Below are 12,496 nucleotides of genomic sequence, written 5' to 3'. Positions count from 1 at the left end.
GAGCTGGGTGTGGCTTTAAAGGCTCTGCCCATTCTGGGTGTGGCTCCAGCTGGTCCATGGATGCCATGGGGGAGAAGCTCCACCCCCTCTGGGCGTGGCCTGTCATGGCTCCGCCTCCTCGTCGCTGTCCTCGGTCACAGGAGCGTGGAGCTGGGGGAGGGGCAGGGTGAGGGGGGGCTCAAGGACCCCCAAATGTGACCCCAGACCCAAAATGTGACCCCAGACCCCCCGACCCCCAAATGTGACCCTGGACCCCCACAAACCCGACCCAATCCCCCCAGATGTGACCCCAGACCCCAAAGTGTGACCCCAGAGCCCCCCAAACCTGACCCAATCCCCCCAGATGTGACCCCAGACCCCAAAATGTGACTTTGGACCCCCCCAAATGTGACCCCACCCTCCAAAATGTGACCCCAGACCCCCAAATGACACCCTGGACCCCCCCAAACCTGACCCAACCCCCCCAAAATGTGACCCCAGACCCCCAAATGTGACCCCAGCCCCCCCAAAGGCTCCCCCAGCCCCCCCAAACGCGCCCCCAGACTCACAGCCCGGGCCAGGGGTCCCCACTGCAGGGCCCGGGCCAGGCCCCGCCCGGGGGGGGGCGCGGTGTCACCCCCCCAGTCCGTGATGGCCCCGAAGGTCCCGGTGACGGTCACCGACCTGGCCTGGGGGGCGAAGGGGACACGGGGCTGGGACCCCCGGCAGGGGCTGGGACCCCCAGGAGGGCAAAAGGGGGGGGGGGGGTCTCTGCCCCACGGGGAGGGGGGTCTGAGCCCCACGGAGGAATTTTGGGGGGGGTCTCCGCCTCACCTGGGGGTCCCCGGGCTCGCCCAGGGGGGGCTCTCCGGGCTCGCCCCCCCTCAGCACGACCCCCGTGTAGCCGGGGGGCAGCGGCAGCTCCCGACCCCCCAAACGGCGCCCCCGGAACGAGGCCCAGAGCTCTGGGGGGGAGAGTGAGGTGGGGAGGGACCCCCAGAAACCCGCCCGGGACCCCCAAAAACTACCCGGGACCCCCAGAAACCTCCCTGAGACACCCAAAAACCTCCATGGGACACCCAAAAACTACCCGGGACCCTCAAAAACCTCTCTGGGACCCCCAAAAACCTCCGTGGGACCCCCAAACCCGCCCGGGACCCCCACACCCGCCCCCCGGCAATCCCAGAGCCCCCTCCCCGGGAGGAGACCCCCAGTGCCGGAGCCCCCTCGGGACCCCCCGGTCCGGGCCTCACCGCCGTCCGCGCCGGGCCGGGCCCGCAGGAAGGCGGCCACGGGCGCGGGCCCGTCGTGCTGGATGCGGCAGGGCAGGAGCTGCACCGGGAGCGGCTCCGGGGGAGCCCCGGGGGGGACCCGGACCCGAACCGGCACCGCCATCTTATAGGGGGGGGGAAATTGGGGAGGGCGGAAGTGACGTCACAGCGCGCCGGAAGCGGCACGGAGGTCCATGGGAGAAGCAAAGATGGCGGCGCCCATGGGGAGGAAAGATGGCGCCGGAGTGCGGAAGTAGAAGGTGCAAGGAATGATGGGAGGTGTAGTTTAGGGTCGGGGGGCTGCCTGAGACCCCTCCCCCCGTGTAGTGCGACCCTCCCCAGCCCTCCCGGGACACCCCCAGGCCGATGGGAGCCCTCAGAGCCCCCCCCGGAGCCCCCCTCACAAAACCGGACACGGATTTTGCGCTTTCCAAGTTTTTTTTGAAGGTGGGCGGAGGGGAGGTCACAGACCGGGGACTGGAGGTGCCATGTCTCGACACGCCCCCCCCCCGCTATGTCGCGACAGCTCAGGCCCCGCCCTCCCCCCGCAGCAGCCGCGCGAGCAGCAGGACCCCCCCCCCAGCGCTGCCCCCGCACCCGCCCCTCCCCCCCCGGCCCCCCCCGCGCCAGGACCACCCCCCGGGGGGGGGGCGGCGGCCGCCAGCGCCCATCCCCCTCCCCCCTCCGCCCCTCCCCCCCCGGGGAGCAGCAGGGGGGCGAGCGCGGGGGGAGGGGCGGCCGCGCCCCCCCCCAGCAGCAGGAGGGTCTCGGGGCCCCCCCCCCAGCGCCCCCCAGAGCGCCTCGAAGGCGCGGCGGGCCCGGGGGGGATCCCACGGCGGGGGGAGGGCGAGGGGGCGGAGCCGCACCCCCAGCGGCAGCTCCAGCGGGGGGAGGGGCGCCAGGAACGAGCCCCCTCCCCCTTTTTGGGGACCGCCCCCCCCCCGAGCTGAAAACCGCGGCGGCCTCGAGCGAGGGGGGCAGGGCTCGGAGCGGGGGCAGGGTCAGGGTCAGCTCGGCCCCTCCCCCACCCCCGCGACCCCCCCCCCAGCGCCGCCAGCGCCCCCTCGGCCCAGCCCCCGCCCCCCCCCCAGCAGCAGCTGCAGCGCCAGCACGGGGGGGGGCGGGGCCGCAATTTGGGGAGGGGTCCCGGGGCCGGGGAGGGGCCCCCCGGCAATTTGGGGAGGGGTCCCCTCGGGTGGGGGCCCCCCCAGAGGCTCCAGGCGCAGCCGCAGGGGGAGGGGCACCGGGCGCCCCCCCCCCCGCCAGCAGCGCCCCCCCCCCAACCCTCGGGGTCCTGGGGGGCTCCGGGGGGGGCGGCGAACGGGGGGGGGGGGCCCGGGGAGGCAGCGCAGGCGGCAGGGGGGGGGGCGCGGGCAGCAGCGAGGGGGGGGGCGCCGCCCCCCGAGCCCCCCCCGGGGCCGTTTTGGGGAGGGGGCGCGGGGGCGCAGCGCGGGGGGGGCCCCAAAACCGCGGCCAGTTTGGGGGGGGCCCAGCGCGGCCGCCAGCGCCCCGTGCAGGCGGGAGCGGTCCCACAGGTCGGGGTCGCCCCCTCCCCAAAAAGAGGGGGGGTCCCGGGGCGGGGGGGGGCACAGCGGGACCCCCCCGCGGGGCAGGAGGGGGGCGGCGGCGCTCAGGACCCCCTGAGCCCCCCCCCAGCCGCCCCCCCCGGCCGCCAGCGCCCTCCGCAGGTACCCCCGGAGCCGGGGCAGCATTTGGGGAGGGGTCCCGGGGTCGCGCAGCACCTTCAGCACCGCCCGCAGCTGGGGGGAGCCGGGGGGGGGGCGGGGGCGCCCGCAGCACCTGCGCCATCAGAGCCCCCCCCAGGGACCCCCCCAAAACCTTGGCGAGCTCCAGCAGGTGCGGGGGGGGCCGCGGGGTGACCCCCCCCCAACAATTTCTGGGCCGCGACCCCCAACTCCCCCCCGGGGACCCCCCCGAAGCGGCGGCCGTAGGCGAGCACGGCCCGGCAGAACAGATCGGGGGGACCCCCCCCCAAAAACGCCGCCAGCCCCCAGAGCCACTCGCGCCCCCCCCGGCGTTATTTGGGGAGGGGTCGCGGCGCTCGCCGCCCCCCCCGGGCGGGGGTCGCACAACGCCGCGGCCGCCTCGAAACGGGGCAGGAAGAGCTCGGGGGGGTCCCCGGGGCCGCCCCCCCCCGGGAAGAGCGCGGCCGCCAAATGGGGGGGCAGCGGCGGGGGGGGGGCCCGGGGGTCGCCGCCCCCCTGGAGGAGGCAGAGGAGGAAGAAGAGGCGCAGCGGGGGGGGCAGGGCGGGGTGCAGCGCCAGCGCCGCCAGCCGGGGCGCCCCCCCCGCGCCGAGACCCCCCCCCAGCAGCGCCGCCTGCACCGGGGCCGGGTCCGCCGAGGCCAAGAGCGGGGGGACCCCCGGGAGCGCCCCCCCGAAACGAGGGAGCTGAAGGAGCTGGGCCCGGGCGGGGGGGGCGAGGCCGAAGGCAGAGCCTGGGGGGGGGGAGAGGAGGGGGCGTCAGAAATGGGGGGGATTGAAATGGGGGGGGTCCCAAAGGGGGGGGATCCCGGGGGGGTCGGAGATTAGGGGGGGGTCCCCGGGGTTTGCAAGGGGTTGAAATGGGGGGGGGTTCCAAAGGGGGGGGGGATCCCGGGGAGGTCGGGGATTTGGGGGGGGTCCCTGAGACCCTGGGGTTTGGGGTGCCGGGGGTCTGGGACTAGGGGGGGAGGAGCCCGGAGGGGTGGCGGGGTCCCTGGGATCTGGGGGGGGATCCCTGGGATCGGGGGTGTCCCTGGGATCTGGGGGGTCCCTGGGATTTGAGGGGGGTCCCTGGGATCTGGGGGCTCCCTGGCATTTGGGGGGGGGGTCCCCGGGATTTGGGGGGGGTCCTCTGCACTCACCGGGATCCAGCCCCGCCTCTCCCCAGGGATCCGCAGAATCTGGGGGGGGGAGGGGGGGAAGGGATCAGGGGTCGGGGGGGGGCCGGGGATCCCCCAAGCCCCCCGAGGGACGCTCCCAGTACCGGACTGGGATGTACTGGGATCTGCCCAGTTCCCTGTGGGATTCCCCGGGACCCGCTGGGATCCCCCCCCCCAACCCTTACTGGGACTGACTGGGCCACCCCCAACCCTTACTGGGACACACTGGGGTCCCTCCCAGTCCATACTGGGACAGACTGGGGTCCCTCCCAGTCCTTACTGGGACACACTGGGACCCTCCCAGTCATTACTGGGACACACTGGGCCCCCTCTCAGTCCTTACTGTGACCCCCCAGTCCATACTGGGACATACTGGGCCCCCCCACAGTCCTTACTGGGACTGACTGGAACCCCCCCCACCCCTTACTGGGACTGACTGGGCCCCCTCTCAGTCCTTACTGGCACCCCCCAGTCCATACTTGGACATACTGGGACCCCCCAACCCTTACTGGGACACACTTGGACTCCCCAGTCCATACTGGGACCCCCCGGGTCCCCCCAGCCCCCCTCGCCCCCCACTCACCTCCCGCCCCCTCCGCCCTCAGCAGCAGCAGCGGCTGCAGCGCGGGGCAGCCCCGGCCGGGGGTCCCGGGGAGGGTCCCGGGGAGGGTCCCGAGGGGGGTCCCGGGGAGGGTCCCGAGGCGCCGCAGCTCCCGCAGGCACTCGGCGGCCGCCGCCGGGGCGCCCCCCGCGCCCCCCGGGCGCTGCAGCAGCGCCGCCAGCGCCGCCAGCCCCGCGCGGTCCCCGCGGGCCGCCAGCACCGAGAGCGCGGCCGCGAGCAGCAGCGAGCGCGGGGGGCCCGGGGCCGGCGCGGGGGGCTCGGCCAGCAGCGCCAGCAGCGCCCCCCCGGGACCCTCCCCCAAATCATCCCCGGGACCCCCGGCCGGGCAGCGCTCCGGGCGCGGCGGAGACTCCAGCAGCAGCAGCAGCAGCTCCGTCTGCGGTGGGGAGGGGGCGGTGAGGAGGGGACCCCCACCCCCCAATACTGGGGACCCTGGATGGGCCCGGCAGGGAGGAAAAACCCCCTTAAGGGACCCCAAATGACACCCAAATATCCCAAATACCCCTCAAGGGACCCCAAATTCCCCCCAGGAGACCCCAAATTCCCCTTAAGGGACCCCAACCCCTCCCAGGTGACCCCAAATCTCCCTTAAGCGACCCCAAATTCCCCTTAAGGGACCCCAAATGACACCCAAATATCCCAAATACCCCTCAAGGGACCCCAAATTCCACTTAAGGGACCCCAAATCATCCCCAGGTGACCCCAAATCGAGCAGCAGCAGCAGCAGCAGCTCCGTCTGCAGTGGGGAGGGGGCGGTGAGGGGGAGACCCCCGGAGGGATCCCCCCCCAACATTGGGGACCCTGAATGGGCCCAGCAGGGAGGAAAAATCCCCTTAAGGGACCCCAAATCCCCCCCAGGTGACCCCAAATTCGCCTCAATGGTCCCCAAATCACACCCAAATATCCCACATTCTTCTCGAGGAACCCCAAATTCCCCTTAAGGGACCCCAAATTCCCCTCAAGTGACCCCAAACCCCCTCAAGGGACCCCAAAACCCGCCCCAAACCCCCCCAGGTGACCCCAACCCCCCCCGGTGACCCCAAATCCCCCCCGGCCCCGCCCCTCGCTGCCGTCGCACACCTGATGACGTGGCGAGGGGCGGGGCCGGCGCAGGGCGGGGGGCGCGGGGGGCGCGAGCGCGGCCGCGAGCCGGGCCCAGGGACCCCCCCCCCGCCATGGCCGCGGGGGCTGCCGGGAGCGCCGTGACGTCACAGCAGCCCGCCCCCCACTCCTTTCGTGACGTCACAACCTCCCCGCGATTCCCGCGGGAAGCGGCGGCGAGGAGGTTGTGACGTCACAGCGCTCCCTTCCCCCCCATCCCGCAAAGGTTTCGCCCCTCCCCCGCCGTGGCCGCGGTGATGTCACAGCCGGGGTGGGTGACGTCATATCGCAGTGTAGAATAACGTCATAGGGGCGGGGCTTCCCAGAGGCGGCTTGGGGGGCTCCTATGGACCCCCAGAGCCCCCCCGGGGCCCTGCAGGACCCGTGTCCCCCCCCCTCCCGTGTCCCCCCCCGTGTCCCCTCCGTGTCCCCTCCCGTGTCCCCCCCCGTGTCCCCCCCCGTGTCCCCTCCCGTGTCCCCTCCCGTGTCCCCTCCCGTGTCCCCCGGGCCGGTCGGACCGGCCGCACTCCCGGCCCCGCCCCCCCCGAGGGCACCGGGGACCCGCCCCGGCCGCACGTACCGGACCGGGAGGGGGCAGGTGACCCCCCCTGGGGACAGCCTGACACCTCTGGGGACATCCTGACCCCCCGGGGGACACTGTGACCCCCTTGGGGACATCCTGACCCTTCTTGGGGACACCGTGACCCCTCTTGGGACACTCAGACCCCTCTTGGGGACATCCTGACCCCCCCTGGGGGCACCGTGACCCCCCTGGGGACACCGTGACCCCCCCGGGGACATCCTGACCGCCCTGGGGACAGCCTGACCCCGCTGGGGACACTCTGACCCACCCTGGGGACACCGTGACCCCCCCGTGGTGACCCCGGTGACCCCCCCGGTCTCTCCAGGTGCCCTCCTGCCAGCCCGGTCCCGGGGACAGCGCCATCCCCGGTGTCCCTCTGTCCCCAAAGTCTCCATGTCCCCATCCCTGTGTCCCCAATGTCCCCAAATGTCCCCCGATGCCCCCGTGTCCCCAATGTCCCCCGGTGTCCCCAGCGGTGTCCCCCGCCCCCGTGGCTGTCCCAATGTCCCCCGTGTCCCCAATGTCCCCCGGTGTCCCCAGCGGTGTCCCCCGCCCCCGTGGCTGTCCCAATGTCCCCCGGTGTCCCCCGATGTCCCCAGCGGTGTCCCCCGCCCCCGTGGCTGTCCCCGCGTCCCGCGCTGTCCCCGGGCCGGGGCGGGGGCTCCCCGTTATTTCCCAAGCGGCGCCCGCCCGACCGGCTCCGGCTGCGGCGCGGCCCGGCCCGACCGGCGGAACCGGTCCGGGGCACCGCGGGGCGGGACGGGGGACGCGCGGCGGGGCGGCACCGCCGGCACCGGCACGGCACGGCACGGCCGCGACGGCAGCGGGACAGCACCGGGACAGCACCGGGACAGCACCGCCGGGACCGGGACGGTACCGGGACAGCACCGCCGGGACCGGGACGGCACCGGGACAGCAGCGGGACAGCAGCGGGACAGCACCTCCGGGACCGGGACAGCACCGCTGGGACCGAGACAGGACCGGGAAAGGACCGGGACAGCTCCGGGACGGCACCGGGACAGCACAACCGGGATAACAGAGCCGGGACCGGGATAACAGAGCCGGGACCGGGATAACAGAACCGGGACCGGGATAACAGAACCGGGAGCAGCACAACCGAGATAACACAGCCGGGACAACACCGGGACAGCAGCACCGGGACAGCAGCACCGGGACAGTCGGGATAACAGAGCCGGGACCGGGATAACAGAGCCGGGACCGGCACCAGGGCGGCACAACCGGGACAGCCCCGGGACAGCCCCGGGACAGCCCCGGGACAGCGCAGCCGGAGGCGCTGGGGGCGGCGCGGGGCCCGGCGCCGGTGACAGCGGTGACACCGGGCGGGGACAGCGGGCGGGGACAGCGGGCGGGGACAGCGGGTCGCGGTGACGCCGGACCCGGATCGGGCACCAGAACCGCTCCAATCGCCGGGATCCAATCGCCCGAATCCGGGATCCTCCGGAGCTCCAGGATCCGGCACCGGGGATCCAGCACCAAACCCGAGCTGGGATCGGAGACCGGGAGCTGAATCAACCAAACCCGCGGGATTTGGCATCAAAATCCAGCCGAGACCTGGGTCTGGTGCTGGGAGTGACCAGATCCTCGGGACCGGGATCGGGACTGCCCCAGGATTTGGGATCGGCTCCGGATATCGACCGAACGCTCCGGGCCTGGGATCAAACTCAGCGGATCCGGCATTGAACCCGACTGGGGATCCTGCAGGGATCCATCGGGATCCATCGGGATCCTGCAGGGATCCATCGGGATCAGAGATCCAACAGGACCAGGGATCCATCACAATCCATCGGGATCCGCCAGGATCCACTGGAATCCATCGGGACCAATCAGGATCCATCAGGATTGATCAGGATCCATCAGAATCCATTGGGATATAACGGGATCCAGCGGGATCAATCAGGATCCATCGGGATTGATCAGGATCAATCAGGATCAGGATCAGGATCAATCAATCAGGATATAACGGGATCCATCAGAATCCATTTGGATTGATTGGGATCGCTCAGGATCAATCGGGATCCATCAGAATCCACCGGGATTGACCGGGATCGCTCGGGATCCATCGGGATCCAGCGGGGCCGGCCATGCCGCGCGCGTTCCTGGTGAAGAAGCCGGTGGTGGCCACGGCCAAGCGCAACTGGAGCGAGCTCCCGGACGAGCAGCGGGCCGAGATCTACGTGCCCAGTACGGGGGGGCCCGGGGGGGCGGGATCCATCGGGATTTGGGGGGATTTGGGGATTGAGGGGGGGCAGGATCCATCGGGAGATGGGATTTGGGGGGATTTGGGGATTTAGGGGGGACCAGGTGTCCAGGAAAACTCAGGAATTTGGGGGGACCCAGGAAGTTGGAGGGACTCAGGAATTTGGGGGACTCAGGAATTTGGGGAGCTCAGGAATTTGGGGGGGGACTCAGGAATTTGGAGGGACTCAGGAATTTGGGGGGGGGACTCAGGTGCTCATCGGGATTCAGGTGCTGAGGGGGGGCCTCAGAAGTCTGGGGGGTTGTGTCGGGAATTTGGGGGTTCCAGGTGTCTGCAGGGACACCAGAATTTGGGGGGGAGGCGTCAGAGTTTGGGGGAGTCCCAGGAATTTGGGGGGGTCCCCGATGTTTTGGAGGTGCGCAGAAGGACCAAAGAATTTAGGGGCACACAGGAATTTTGGGGCTCCAGGAGTTTCAGGGCCCCCGATTTCAGAGGGATCCCCGGTTTTGGGGTGACCTCCTTCCCCTCCGTGACAGATTTTGGGGTTCGGCCCCAAAATCCCACCCAAACTCTGGGACGGGGGGGGCGGGGAGGATTTTGGGGTGCCCGGACCCCTGGACCCTTTTGGGGGTGGGGGTTTGGACACCCGGGAGGGTTTGGGGAGGATTTTGGGGCGCCTGGGGGGTGATTTGGGGGGGTGGGGGGGGTTGGGCTGCCCGCCTGTGTCCCTGGGTGGGGGAGGGGATTTTTGGGTGTCGCCTGTGTCCCCCCGGGGGGGGCGGGGAGGGCGGGGGGGGGGGTTGGCGTCCCCCCCCCGGGGCCCACGCGGGCGACACCCGCCGGAAACCCCTAATTTGGGGCGTAATTCGGGCTGTAATTTGGGGTGTCGCGGCCGGAGCCGTCCGACCGGTCGGGGGAACCCCAAAGGGCGGGGGAGGGGAGCGGGGGAGGGGCCCCCCAAATCCTCCTCCTGCCCTGGGGGGTGGGGTCAGCTTTGGGGTGTCCCCATTGCGGGGTCCGATTTGGGGAGGGGGGCTCGGGTCAGGTTTGGGGTGTCCCGATGATTTTTGTTTGGGTTTTTTTTTGGGGGGGAGATCCCGTTTTGGGGAGGGGGTTTGGGGTGCAGGACCCCCCCTAAAGCTGTGCCCCCCCTCCCCAGTCTGCTTGGGGGGCTGCCCCCTGCGCAGGGACCCCGAGCCGGCGGTGGGGGAGGCCCCCGCGTCCCCCGTGTCCCCCCTGGACATGACGCTGCCCCCCCGCGCCCCCCCCGGCCCCTTCCTGCACCCCAAGGGCAAGGTAAGGGGGGACCCCAAATTTGGGGAGGGGAGAAAAATGAGCTGGGGGGGGCCAAATTGGGGAGGGGGGGCTGAGACTGGGGGTCTCCATGAGCACGGAGGTCCCCAAAATTGGCTGTCCCCAAACTGGGGGGGGGCCCAAAATTGGGGGTGCCCAAGGTGGGAGGTCCCTGGCACTGGGGGGGTCTTTGTGGAGGGGGTTCCTGGCAGGATTGGGGGGGGGTCTCCAAAACTGAGCGTCCCAAATTCGGGGCGGGGGGGTCCCCAAAAGCCGGGGGGGTCACCAATGCGGGCCGGGGGTCCCCAAAACCAGAGGTCTCCAAGGGGGGGTGTCCCTCATGGCTGGGGGGGGTCCCCAAACCAGGGCTCTCCCCATAACTGGGGGTCCCCAGGCTGGGGGGGTCCCAAGAGGGGAGTCCCCCCCCCTTTAACCCCTTCCTCCCCTCTCTCTGCAGGTTCCCTCGGGCCCTTTGGGCGCCCCCCTCCCGCCGGGGCTGCCCCTGGCCGGGGGGGTCCCCGTGGGGGTCCCGGTGGCCGGGGGGGTCCCGGGGGGCTCGGAGCTCTTCTCGTGCCCCGTGTGCCACAAGAGCTTCGGGTTCCAGCGGATGCTGAACCGGCACCTCAAGTGCCACAGCGAGGTGAAGCGGCACCGCTGCCCCTACTGCGGGAAGGGCTTCAACGACACCTTCGACCTGAAACGGCACGTGCGCACCCACACCGGTGAGAGGGATGGAACGGGATGGAACGGGATGGAACGGGATTGGGAATGGGATTGGGGCGGGAATGGGACGGGAATGGGGTGGGGAAAGGTTCAACGACACCTTTGACCTGAAACGGCACGTGCGCACCCACACCGGTGAGAGGGGATGGAACGGGATGGAACGGGACTGGAACGGGACTGGGGAGGGATTGGGGGGGGAATGGGGCGGGACTGGGGCGGGATTGGGGCGGGAATGGGGCGGGAAGGGCTTCAACGACACCTTCGACCTGAAACGGCACGTGCGCACCCACACCGGTGAGAGGGATGGAACGGGATGGAACGGGACTGGAACGGGACTGGAATGGGATTGGAATGGGATTGGAACGGGATTGGAACGGGACTGGGGCGGGAATGGGGTGGGGAAAGGTTCAACGACACCTTCGACCTGAAACGGCACGTGCGTCCCCACACCGGTGAGACGGGACTGGAACGGGATGGAACGGGATTGGGAACGGGACTGGAACGGGACTGGAACGGGAATGGGACGGGAATGGGGCGGGAGTGGGATCAGGATCGGGGTCAGGTGGCACTGGGGTGGGGACAGGGACAACAGTGACAGCAACCAGCCCGGCCCCAACCTCCCCTGTCCAGGTGTCCGTCCCTACAAGTGCTCCCTGTGTGACAATGCCCTGTCCGTCTGTCTGTCCCCTGTCCAGGTGTCCAAGTGCTCGCTGTGTGACAATGCCCTGTCCCTCTGTCTGTCCCCTGTCCAGGTGTCCGTCCCTCCAAGTGCTCCCTGTGTGACAATGCCCTGTGTCTGTCTGTCCCCTGTCCAGGTGTCCGTCCCTACAAGTGCTCGCTGTGTGACAATGCCCTGTGTGTCTGTCCCCTGTCCAGGTGTCCGTCCCTACAAGTGCTCGCTGTGTGACAATGCCCTGTGTCTGTCTGTCCCATCCAGGTGTCCGTCCCTCCAAGCGCTCCCTGTGTGACAATGCCCTGTGTCTGTCTGTCCCCTGTCCAGGTGTCCGTCCCTACAAGTGCTCGCTGTGTGACAATGCCCCGTGTCTGTCTGTCCCCTGTCCAGGTGTCCGTCCCTCCAAGTGCTCGCTGTGTGACAATGCCCTGTCTGTCTGTCTGTCCCCTGTCCAGGTGTCCGTCCCTACAAGTGCTCGCTGTGTGACAAGGCCTTCACGCAGCGCTGCTCGCTGGAGTCCCACCTGCGCAAGATCCACGGCGTGGCGCAGCGCTACGGCTACAAGGAGCGCCGGGCCAAGCTCTACGTGTGCGAGGAGTGCGGCGGCACGGCCGACAGCCAGGACGCGCACCTGGCGCACCTGCGCCAGCGCCACCCGCACAGCCCGCTGCTGGCCAAGCTGGCCCGCAAGGCCGCGGCCACGCCCGCGCCGCGCCCCGCCCCGCCCCGCGCCGCCCCGCCCCCCTAGGGGACGCGCCCAGGGGGCGGGGCCACGCCAGGCCACACCCCGACCCCGTAGGGGACGCACCTGGTTCGGGAGGGACACGCCCAGTGTGGGAGGGACACGCCCCATTCGGGAGGGACACGCCCCATTCGGGAGGGACACGCCCCATTCGGGAGGGACACGCCCCATTCGGGAGGGACACGCCCAGTGTGGGACACGCCCACTGGAGGGGTGCAGCCATTCGTAGCAGGATACGCCCATTGGGGGGACACGCCCATTTTGAGGTTGGGGGAGGGACACGCCCAGCTGGGACACGCCCAGTTTTGGGAGGGACACACGCACTTTAGGCAGGGACACACCCACCTGGGGACACGCCCATTTAGGGGAGGGACACACCCACTTTAGGCAGGGACATGCCCAGTTTT

General features: G+C 70.7%; 3 protein-coding genes across 3 annotated transcripts; 1 reads left to right on the top strand and 2 right to left on the bottom strand.

Annotated features, from left to right (window-relative positions):
- Window positions 1-8: 8 nt before the first annotated feature.
- RNASEH2C (ribonuclease H2 subunit C) lies at window positions 9-1,429 on the bottom strand. Its single transcript, XM_084224093.1, has 4 exons — window positions 1,233-1,429; window positions 814-944; window positions 549-668; window positions 9-150 (listed from the first exon to the last, which is right to left on the bottom strand). The coding sequence occupies exons 1-4, from the start codon at window positions 1,372-1,374 to the stop codon at window positions 103-105; spliced, it is 441 nt and encodes a 146-aa protein (XP_084080219.1). The 5' UTR covers window positions 1,375-1,429; the 3' UTR covers window positions 9-102.
- A 1,492-nt stretch (window positions 1,430-2,921) lies between these two features.
- On the bottom strand, window positions 2,922-5,933 carry LOC311164521 (uncharacterized protein; the record flags this gene model as incomplete). Its single annotated transcript, XM_084224011.1, has 5 exons — window positions 2,922-3,708; window positions 4,117-4,155; window positions 4,718-4,778; window positions 5,095-5,132; window positions 5,837-5,933. The coding sequence occupies 5 exons, from the start codon at window positions 5,931-5,933 to the stop codon at window positions 3,059-3,061; spliced, it is 885 nt and encodes a 294-aa protein (XP_084080137.1). The 3' UTR covers window positions 2,922-3,058.
- Window positions 5,934-8,542: 2,609 nt separating this feature from the next.
- OVOL1 (ovo like transcriptional repressor 1) lies at window positions 8,543-12,095 on the top strand (the record flags this gene model as incomplete). The annotated part of the gene is made up of 5 exons (XM_084224010.1): window positions 8,543-8,642; window positions 9,818-9,954; window positions 10,409-10,645; window positions 10,782-10,809; window positions 11,803-12,095. The coding sequence occupies 5 exons, from the start codon at window positions 8,543-8,545 to the stop codon at window positions 12,093-12,095; spliced, it is 795 nt and encodes a 264-aa protein (XP_084080136.1).
- Window positions 12,096-12,496: the final 401 nt, after the last annotated feature.

The sequence above is a fragment of the Fringilla coelebs genome (genome assembly GCF_963513975.1).
Source record: "Fringilla coelebs genome assembly, chromosome: 33".
NCBI classification, from domain to species: domain Eukaryota; kingdom Metazoa; phylum Chordata; class Aves; order Passeriformes; family Fringillidae; genus Fringilla; species Fringilla coelebs.
This window is presented reverse-complemented; position numbering and strand designations above follow the sequence as displayed.